This window comes from Sebastes umbrosus, chromosome 16 (assembly GCF_015220745.1).
Source record: "Sebastes umbrosus isolate fSebUmb1 chromosome 16, fSebUmb1.pri, whole genome shotgun sequence".
Classification (NCBI taxonomy): Eukaryota; Metazoa; Chordata; class Actinopteri; order Perciformes; family Sebastidae; genus Sebastes; species Sebastes umbrosus.
This window is the reverse complement of record NC_051284.1, coordinates 21,636,685-21,648,151: the sequence shown is the minus strand read 5'-3', so window position 1 is coordinate 21,648,151 and position 11,467 is coordinate 21,636,685. Positions and strand designations below refer to the sequence as shown.

The window sequence follows — 11,467 nt, the reverse complement described above, 5'->3', positions numbered from 1 at the left end:
TTTGCATTTCCATCCATTTGTTTCTGCACCACATAATCTGTTTCTCGAGTGAAAATTGCAGAACAAACCACAACAATCTGTTCGAAAGCAGGCCAATAATACCACAAACAGCATCTGTTTGTTTCCCGTCTTTTGTTTTACATCAGCGACAGGTGTTAGTTACGTGCTCGCGTCAACTGAGATAAAAGACGGAGAAAATCTTCAGATGTCAGTCGATACATGCGCGTGTCTTCATTGTTGCTTATGATTAGCACACGCTCGTAATGAGACTGTATACTGAACACAATGGGATAATCAAAGACCAAGAAGGAGCATAAAGAGGAAGAAACGCAGCAAAAGAGCCGCAGGCAAAGCCCAAACTTCCACCTTGGGAAAGTTTAAATGATTAAAACCCCCTCTATCCTGCAGCTCATTATGCGCCGTGTCCCACTATTGGACCTCATCATTTTCTATAATTGCCCCCATTGGCCGAACTGCTATCTGGCCTATTTTGTCCCATTCTGCTGAGAAATTAAGGCATTCCTCTAGCGACCCTGACCTGTCCCAGGCCTTGTCGTGTGACTGACAGCCCATTAGAGGACCATTGATTGGTTGGATCTCGGAATGTGGGAGCCAACCTAATTAGGTCCGAGTCCCTCCTCTCTGAATGTCAATTGAGACCCTTGGAGGAAACAAAACACCAGGCAAACGAGGTCTTTTCCAGTCCTCTGGATGGAGACTGTTGTTTTTACTCTATTAGATCAGCGTAATTTACAGTACAGAGCCTAAAAAAACAACGAGTGTGTTTACGGACACAATCTCAGGGAACGTTACGGGCAGTGTAATATATTATGCACATATTAATCAGTCATGTCCCAGCACACAAATACACAAATGCACTCCCCCTTGGGAATTGACTGTATATCCCCTTATTCATACACATTTATTCACTGAAACGTTGCCAGAGGTCCTGATTAACACTTCACCTCAGTCACCTCCACAAACCCACATGGGGAGGTGAATTGAGAGGACACACACATTTGTATGCATGCACTCACAGAAAAAGAAACTTTCTGTCTCCCTTTTTTCGTGCACAGACAGACATAAGTGTGTTTAAACATGCTAAGACGCACACCGGCTCGCTGAGACGGGATACGTGCGTTCATGTTGTTTTCTGGGAGCTGGTTTTTGCCTGCAGCACGTTTGGAGACTGTTTAGGATAATCAGTGCAGCTGGTCCTTGACTGAATCTGCCACTATCCCGACATTAGTCATCTCTCACCTTTTTCCTCCCTATTCATGCAACAACAACAGCAATGTATTCCTCCCAAAACTTACCTTGACAGTTTGGGTTTTAATGGGTTTGTGAATTCAGTCATGAAATCAGAACCCCTTGTGTGGTCACAGGAGTGCTCAAGATGATTTTTTTTTTTTACTCCAGGCGAGATGCTAATGAGACGTGTTGTTGATGATGCTTTTGTTACGAAAAATTGGTGCCAGTGTAGATGACAGTTTATAGTGAGGATAACACGTTAAACATGAAAACTTACTGTATATTTCTAGTATGTTGTGTTTCTGCATTGGCGTTTCTATGTGTAGCAGCTGTTTGTGTTGTGTGTTTTTTTGTTTTGTGTCTGAGAGTCCAAGGTCTTTTTAAGGACGCCAACTTAACTCGATTTGCTGATCAGCCGCAGCTCTCCCCGGCAACACAGGGAAAAATGAGAAGGACAGCTGATCAGGAAGCTCGCCGGCGCATGCAAACATACAATACATTTTATAAGTAAGTTCTCAAGTGATGTATGAAATATTCACACCCAATTTAAAAGATACATAAATGTAAACCCTTAAAATGCAACATTGCCCAACTCCGCTCTGAATATTTCATTCTCGTATTCAATTGTTTAGAGCTTTTTGTGTGAAATAATTTACTACTTAAGAGCATTTCTTTGTTACGATCGTCAGAAGAGAGTTTTGGTGTCTCGTGTTTCAACTGTTTCAAAAGCTTTTCTATCCTGCCAGAATGAAAACAGTAAATTAAGCTAATTCCTCTGGGCACCACGAGTGCTTGTACAAGATTTCATAACAGACCATCCATTTCCTCTTTTCCACCACAAATAGCGCACATGCGTATGCAGGTTTTTTAAACATGGGAAAACCCGCTAAAAATAGCCAATCGACTCCTTTCCCATTGTGAGTATGACGTGCCGTTGCACTGGCTTTTCTTTTTTTTTCCTGATGTGTCACGTTCAACGTCACAGACGCGCTGACCGTACCGGAAGCAAGGTTAGTGAAGTGTGTTTACAGTGGTTACTTCTTTCTTTCTTTATTTTTATATATCCGCCTCTTATTCAGTCTCTCTTTCAAACTCTCAAACCAGAATTGGTGATTGTTGGAACAGTGGAAAGACGGTTTTGATGAGTTCAAATGACTGTTGTTTGACTGGAGTCTGGTGGCTTTGAGGAGAGCATATTAATTGTATGTTTTGTACATTAATATATTATAATAATTCTCCAAATCCCTGATGATTGTATTTGTCATATATTCACTTCAACGCGTGCCACATAGCATATTAAGCACCGGAAAAGGGGCAAAAATGAGTGTGTCCACCCGGGTGTCATGTTTCCATCACTGCTGATCGTAGCAGGAGCTAAGGCTGTGCAATTAATCAAATTTCAATTATGATTTTGGCTGCCAATTATTATGAAAACAAGATAATTGACATAAAGCAATTATTGTGCCACATTCCGTTTTGCAATGATGCTCTCGTTTTGACTTGTGTTATGAATCGAGCGCACCCTTTTTCCTTTACAGCGGTACACTTTTGCCCCACGTGCCGTGTCATCACCATTCTTATCTATTTAACCAACGTGTTTATAATCAAATCGTTTACAAGAGCACAAAGTTCTCCATAGATCTAGCCTCTTAATATTGCTCTCAAAGTGCACCAGACTGATATATTTAACTTTAAAATGTAGGCTACAAAATGTTCTTTCCAAATGCATGATGTTTCCATAGTCAATGAGCGTTCCTTTTTATTAATCATGATCTCAATATTTTGACCAAAATAATTGTGATTTTTGCCCATAACCGAGCAGCCCCAAGTGCTGGAGCTGATAAATACCTGTGACTACTGCAGAGACATTTGTCCTGGGAATGAATACCAATTGTAACCTTTCCCACTGAAGACAAAAGCCAGGTGTTAGTGGGTGTTAGTGGGGGGTTTTGTCCTGTGGGAAAGGGGCTCAGTATAGTTGAGATATTTCAGTCTCGACCAAAGTAGGTGAACCAAGCGACCAACAGACTGACATTGCCATCCCTAAATGTAAAAACAACTTGCATAAATACCTATTTTTTTCAACTGCCTGCCTTCACAATAAGCTAAATGAGATTTTATAACACCAGAAATGTGAGCAAGCGTCTTTTTTAAACAGCTTTCAAAAATCCACAATAATGAAACCTGTAACCACCTGAGTGCTACATGAGCAGCAGCTGGAAAACAAAACAAGGAAATCTTAGCAGGAAATGGAACACACACAATCACACACACACACAAAAGCCCTCACAATGCCCTGCACTCTGCCACACACACATGTACAGTCACAGACACAGTACACACACACATAACTCACACACACAAAGACACACATACACGTGCAGGGTGCTGCTGTTGCTTCCAGATAAGTCTCTCTCTATAGACCAGTGTCTTTGTACATCAGGGGGAGCAGAGGGTGAAAGGAACTGAGGAATGAACTCATGTCGTTAATTTGTTTCAACTCTGAAGACATTCACACGCCAACGCCAAGTCTTCCTTCAACATTCCCACTTCTCCTTCTCCCTACAACCCTTTCCAGCTTTGCTACACGTGATTTTGTCTTTCTTTCTTCCTTCCTTTCCTTCCTTTCCTTCTTCTTCCCGTCTCTCTGTCTCACCCCTTGTTAGTCAGCGTTGTACTAAAAGGTGATATTAGTGCCTTTAGCGCTGTGCCAGGAATACTAACTCACAGCTCCCTGGCATTTCGACAGCCTCTGCACTACCTGGGTTTGCACTGCCAGATTATTTAGGATTACATTTACACACACACACACACACACACACAATGAGGCGCACACATGCAAAGACTATTCCCCCTCACAGAGGAGCACTCACCCTTACTCAAATTGGCAGTTGTTGTTGGCTCACCCCTCAGCTGAACCACTGTGTTCTCCAGCAGTCTTCTAGCAGTGTAATTGCAGTTTCGGCTCAGGAATTAATCACTGATGTGCTTTAAATGGTGTGGGTTGTGTGTTTGGGGGCAAATAGCGAATTTGCCGTCTACCTCAAAGAGACACACAAATATGAAAGGGGAGAGTGAGGGAAAAAAAAAAGATCAGAGGAAATGGGGATGAAGTTGAAGGCAGGGACCGAATTGGGCGGAGCTGAGGGAGATAAACGGAAAGGGGAACGGGTGAGTGTGTGTGTGTGTGTGTGTGTGTGTGTGTGAACGTTTAAAATGCAAAGACAAGAGGGCAGGTAGAGAGAGAGGCGTGGAGGAGACAGAGGGCAGCGAACAGGAGGAGGGATCTCACACAGTGAAACAGAGACGTGGCCCCCGCCAGCACAGATGAAGGGCTACTTTAATTGGGTTTCTGATGCCTGCTTAATCCCATTCTCCATATTAATCCCTTACAATGTACATAATCAAAACAAACACACCCATGGGGGCGAAGCTGTTAATAGGAAACAGTAATACAGATAAAGAGTGCATGTGGGACACCTGTGTACAACCTTCGGGGACGAGCTAAGGACGTGGCCCAGTCAGCGCTCTCTCTGCGCAGCGATTGGGTGCCGAAGGGGGTTTTGCGATCACACTCGAGACCCTTAATAAGCAACGAAGTATTGTGCCGCTGCGATGCAATTGTGCAATCATTCTATTCTTGAACGCGGCTTGATATATCCATGCACGAGTGCAACAAGTGGAAGCAAGTCACCTTGCCCAAAAATAAAATTACATCTAGGGCTTCCTGTTTTTCAGCTCGGGTTTATGCCTATACTGCTGAAAACATATCTATTCCCAGTGCTCCCAATGCTTCTATTCGTCATGCAGCCACTTACCAGCCTCTAGAGTTTCCAGTGTCTATACTTAACAATGCATATAATTAATTTCACAGTTAATTCTTCTCGTTCTCATGGTGGATTTTATTTGGACTACTTTCTCTAGACTCGTAAGCCTTTTTAATTAATCATTTTATTAATATTTTTTATGGTATGCCCATATTAGTGGCAACTGGGGGAAGATGCTCCCCTTAAGAATGTTATCTATTAACTGGAACATAAATATGAGGTGTTTGAGTGTGTTATCGTTCATAAACCTGCTCGGTGTTGAAGGAACAGCTTGCCTCTGGGAGTCATTTTGATTTCAGATGTCAATAGATTTTATGGTCTGCATAATGAATGTTATCAAATCAAGAGCATTGTTTTATTGATTTCTCATTTACACAGGAGAATAAACTGTTTTTAAAAGGCCACGTTAATTTAGATGGGCTACTTTAGTGGTCGTTAGTGTTAAAGTGTGCAAGTAAAGGTGCAATGCATAGTACCTGGCCACCTGCTCACAAAGAAATAGGGGGCAGCATTTCATCTCTACTACTGAGTCCAAACCATCTAAATTTACAGTCATCATTTATATAAAAAAAAGTCAATTGCTAACAAACAGCAGGGCAAGAATACACAAAACTCTACCAAACTGCTGAAACTCTGAGAGCCGGTCAAATAACACTACTATCTGATAATCTTCATGTTTGGTGTCAGCCTATAGTTAGCGTTAGCCATCTGTGTGTGGCCTTTCTCCCGGGCTGCAGTGGGCTCCTGGTGGCGGCAAGGAAGGAACAAAAATATGAAACTATTTCTAGTTTCTGTCACTTTGTATATAATCCTGTAAACGAACTTTAAAAAAATACACGGACCCTGTACCTTCAATGTGACAAGCCCTCGGTGCAGCTCTACTTCTTCGATTAATTAGGGCAGACTGGACGCTACAGTGAATCACTATCATCTCTCGACATATAAGTAGTATTACAAGACAGGATGGGCCGGGGCTAGCTATAGTTATGGTAAACGGACTTGTTTTTATATAGCGCTTTTCTAGTCTTCCGACCAACCAAAGCGCTTTCCGCTGCATGTCAGCATTCACCCATTCACACACACATTCATACACTGATGGCAGAGGCTGCTAAGGTGCCAACTTTGCCCATCAGGATCTAATATCTAGATACTCATTCACACACCAATGGCTATGCCTTTGGGAGCAATTTGGGGTTAACTGTCTTGCTCAAGGACACACCGACATGTGACCCGGAGCAGCCGGGGATCGAACCACCGACCTTCCGATTGGTGGACGACCTGCTCTACCCTCTGAACCACAGCCGCCCCAGGCATAGTTAGCATGTTCATTTCAGTAGATATCTCTACAATACAATACACAGACGTCTTTGACATAATGTCAACACTGTAATGTCTTCACATTCTGTTGATAATGTTATTTCAGTTTTTTTATGTTTTAAACTAAAATTCTGGCCAGATGTTACACATTGCACCTTTTAAGGCATCAAAAAAATAAAAAAAATAACCAACAATATTTGAATTGTGTCGCCAAATCTACATTTTGAAGAGAGGTCTATGACTAAAGTATGGTTTATTCTTCACTAATCTTTTTTTTCTTCTTTAAATTCTGATTGTAATTTGTAGTTAGAATTAAGGTGTTCCTTTTAAGCAAACAAGCTTGAAACATGATATTTTCCCTCATGTGGGTTAATGTGTTATTTAAGACTGTAATGCTGAATCACTATAGTAGTAGTAGTAGTAGTAGTATGTATACAGTGTTCAACATAATGATATAACGTGACAACCAATATGATAATGAGGTGAGAAGAGAAACTGTTCCGGTATAGCGTTTGATTAAGGATATTTTCTGGTATTTGTGTGGCTACAATTTGACATCTTGGATGTAGAAAATAGCTTCAGCAGCCTGGTACATTCAGACACATTTTATAAGGCACCTTGTGATGAACTTGACTTGACCCAATAATCATCCCAGTTTACAACATACAGTATGCAGTGAGGAACACTGTTTGTATTTGTTCCAGCCCGTCTTCAACAGGTACCTGTGGGAGAGTGTGTGAGGAGTGATGCAAGTTTAATGTTGCTGGTTTCTGCGGCAGAACAAAGCCCACAGTGCTGGTTTTCATCTTTTCTCTATATGGAGCTAGTGGAGCATGAGGAGAAGGGAGGAAAGGTAAGAAAACACTCAGATTTGTCGGTAAACCGCGGCGGTATCACACCAGGTCACCCAGCAGGCTGTGAAATGACTTGTTGATCCCGGGAACGTGTGAGGCACAGAGAGGCAGTGATACCTTTATCTGCGGGTACGTCAGAGAAACCTTTTCATGTCAGACCGCACGCTGAAATAGGTCTGCAGCTTCACCCCACGCCAAAGCCGCAGAGAGAGAGAGAGAGAGAGAGGAAGTAGAGGAAGAGCCAGAAAAACAGAGCGAGATAGACATTTTAAGCATCAGTGGTGTCTGACAAACAAGAAATTATCAGAAAAAGAGAATGTGTGGTCCCCAAGAGCCACACACCACTGCCCAGATTTTCTGCTGGACATACTGAATGTTCTGCTCTAACGCTGGCAAATTAGATCAGGGGAAAGAGAAGAGAAGAGTGAGTGCAGAATGAATGGATGAAGGGAGGACTGAGTGCTGTCCCTTGCATGAAGCCAAATTAGCATGCACAGTAGATCTCTTTTATGGCGTTGGCGCTGTCCATGGTGCTGAAAAGATGTGGTTACACAACGGATAATGTTCTACTTGGACCGGCAGGGAGGAAGTGGGAATAAATCTCAAGACGAAAATTGAGATTTCAGCAAGCTATTAGCTTTGTGCCGGCCAACCTGGCAGGGACATTGTGGTCAAAGCTGCTTAAGGTGCTAAAAAGTGTCCCATTACCTCACAAAACAAATGGCCACCCTCTATAACACCATCCAATTTTCTCCCACTTTTTTAGGGGAAAAAAATCCATCTTTTTGAAACTTGCAGCAACGTCTGCCCCCACTTAGTCGATTAGTCGACTAATTGATCGTTTTTTGGTCGTAGGCGACTAAGAGTTCTTTAGATGATTAGTCATTTTTAAGCCTCTGTGGCGGCGATAGCCATGGCTTTATGTTTTGGGGTTGTCCGTACGTACGTATATACATCCGTTTGGTCCATTCTCGTGAAAGCAATATCTCAGGAACGCCTGGAGGGAATTTTGACTTGGATTCAAGGATAAACTGATTAGCATTTGGTGGTCAAAGGTCAAAGGTCAAGGTCACTGTGACCTCACCTCTATTCCATTCTCGTGAAAGCGATATCTCAGGAACGGCCTGAGTGAATTTCTTCAAATTCGGCACAAACGTCCACTTAGCCTTAAAGATCAACTGATTCGATTTTGGTGGTCAAAAGTCACTGTGACCTCACAAAACGTGTTTTTGGCCATAACTCAAGAATTCCAGGCCGTTCGCACGAAAAAGGCGTATAAATGCCACGATAATGCGCAATCGCGTGCAATAAGTACGCCTTTCTTGGTTTCCGCATGTCATTTCTCGACCATGCATCCTGTACTGACTGCAGTGTAAACGCATCCGTGTATAAATGCTACGGCCAGAGTTAGTGACGTAGTATAAAAAGCAAGAAAGACCACATATAGTGGGCGGGTGGGGAGGTGAACGGGAGGTGGATGGGCCCAACAAACACCAAACTTTTAACCAGGAGACCCGTAATCGAGACCGTTGTTTTTTTTTGTAAGTTACATCAGTGATGTTTGTCACGTTTTTTTATTGCCATTTCTGAATTCGTAATTGAGTTACGTTGTTTCCGTATCTATTTTACTTAGTTTACATACATATTTTAAGTCCAACCATAACGTTTTCCCTTACCCTAACCAAGTGGTTTTATTGCCTAAACCTAACTGTGGGTGTTTGCTGCATGGCGTACAAATGACACAGGAAAATGGCTCAAATGCGTACTCATGACACGCGGTATGTCCGTGTAATGTTGAGACCGAGTTGAGAATTCAAATGCTTATTATGACAATTTCACACAAATGTTTAAAAATGATGAAGTGATGAGATTTTTGAACAGACATGGATGTAAACGTGCAACCTAACTGGCAACTCCAGGTATAAAAAACCTTGAGGTGGGTAATTGTAGTTTATGCTTTCTCATGCTTAATGACTTAGAAAGACTAATAAATTATGAGCACATCTCTGGTAAACACCAGATTTAAAGTGGTGTGATTCTTTGTGGAGAAACTTTAGTTTTACAGATCTCTGTTGATTAAACTAATCAATTAGTCAAGAAAAAAAAAAAAAAATTCTTTGCTGGAGGACAGCCCTGGAGGGAAAGTGAGTTTATTATTTATTTAGAGTTTACTAAAGTGTAGAAATAGAGGAGGAAGCTCTGGTCCAAAATTTCTCTTTTGGATTGTCTTTTTTTTTTTATACAAGATTCATAAGACAAGTCACAAGGACACATCTTTGATTGCTTGTATAGCTTCAATTCTGAATGAAAAAAACACATTATGTGCAAAAATTCTCTCCAGGACCTGAAGAAGAGGCGGAAGGAAGGAAGCAAGGAAGGAAATGTTACCCGATGCATTTTTCATTAAAATTCAACAAGAGGCATCCTCCGTGAGAGGTTAGATTATTGGCCGGCAGACACACACACACACACCCTCACACACATACACACACACACACACACACTCTCACAGCTGGTGCGCCTTCCTCCAGCAGAGACTGACAGAAGCGGGGCGACCGCTCTAAGCTGTGCGCGCCTCTTCATCTCTCCTCTCCATCTCTCCTCTCCATCTCCACCAACCGGCGCGTCTTTTTTTTTTACCCAAAACTTTGAAGAGGTGAGATCCGAAACGTCCAAAAAACGCCGACAAAATCAGTGCGCATCAAGATAGAAGGATAAAAAAAGGAGGTGAAAGGAAAAAAAAAGAACCATCAAGTCCGAGGAAAAAGAAGCGGTGGAGCCGGGAGAGAAAAAGAGGAGAAGCTATGCCATCTCCATCTCCCGCCGAGCACAGCCCAGTCCTCCTCTGTTGTTGTGTGTCGTCGCTGCAGCATGGTGTCTCTCTCTGGACTCTGGACCTACTGGAGACCTCATCTCCTCTTCCTCTCCTCCACCAGACTTCTCCTGCTTCTCTTAACCGTCTTCTCCTCTTCCTCCTCTCCGGAGCCCTCCTCCTCCTCCTCCTGCCTCCCTCACCCGCAGCCGTGCCACCTCCTCCTCGCCCGGATCGGACACACCGTGCGCCTCGGTGCGCTCCTGCCGACCCGCCAGCCGGCACGGATACAAAACGCGCTCAACCGCGCCCTGGCTAGCCTCCGGCACCAGAGCTCCTCAGGGGCAGCAGCAGCAGCAGACTCCTCTTCGTCCTCTTCCACCACCACCACAGCCTCCCAAGCAGCACCTCCTCTTCCTCTGCTGCCCTACAACCTGAGCCTGGAGATGGTGGCTCGATCACCCGCAGGAGGAGACCCGGAGTCCCTCTCCCGGAGCGCCTGCCAGGACCTGGTGGTCAGGGGGGTTTCTGCAGTACTCGCCTTCCCACGCTCCAGAGAGGAGCTCATCCAGGTGGAGTTCCTCTCCTCTTTCCTGGAGATCCCCTTCATCTCCATCCTGGAGGACACAGAGCCTCTTGTGACTAAGGTAAAAAAAAAAAGGATGGATAGTGTTTTTTTTGTGTGATGCACCTGTAGCAGTTAAAGGAACAGGGGGGAAAAAAAGGTTATTATGGGACATATGTCATTGTTTCTTTATGCACTGTGAACTTTAATCAGCAGCAAACCTCTGGGCCAAACATATTTTCATTTGGACCTTTTATCACAGAGTTGACACTCACTGGATGAACCTTTCTCGTTATGCCTGTGGGCAAGGATTTCTGTGTCTGAGCTGAGCTGCTGCAAAAACTCATCTCACCATGCCACATATTAAGTCACGCCGAAGGCAAAAAGGAGTAGTGTGTAAGGGAAAGGTAATTGTAACAGGGCATAATGAGATTAATTATTCTCGAGAATAATTAGAATAATGCAATTAGTGAGTACAAATATAATACGGATAATTGGAATAGTAGATTAAAAGGAGCGTTTAGTGTCTCCAGCTGTTAAATTGCACCCACTAAAATGTCTTCTTCAAGCCAAAGTGTGATGTTCTGATTGATCTGAGCTGAGCTTTTGCTTGCTGGTGAACCTGCAGGCCCCTTCACATGCATGTTTAATACGTGCCGGCTCTCTGCCTCGGTATTGGACTGAACAGTCAAGCCCTCCAGCTGCAGAGGTTTAAAGTGAAATGCTCTTTTTTTTCCCCTCTCTCTTTAAGCTCTCTTCTTGTGTATGTGTGTGTGTGTGTGTTAACAGACTCTGTGTGAGTGTGTGTATTGTGTGTGCGCCTGCAATGGGAGAGTGTGTG

General features: G+C 43.3%; 1 protein-coding gene across 3 annotated transcripts in view; it reads left to right on the top strand.

Moving 5' to 3' along the window:
• Positions 1-9,383: 9,383 nt before the first annotated feature.
• Positions 9,384-11,467, top strand: part of grin3ba (glutamate receptor, ionotropic, N-methyl-D-aspartate 3Ba) — a 91,150-nt gene continuing 89,066 nt past the window's right edge. For all 3 annotated transcript variants that reach the window (XR_005203581.1, XM_037746598.1, XM_037746599.1), the window contains exon 1: positions 9,384-10,708. Coding sequence is in view for 2 of the 3 variants with exons in the window: in XM_037746598.1 (XP_037602526.1) it covers positions 10,121-10,708 (588 nt within the window). In the remaining variant the exon portion in view is untranslated. The remainder of the gene's footprint in view (positions 10,709-11,467) is intronic.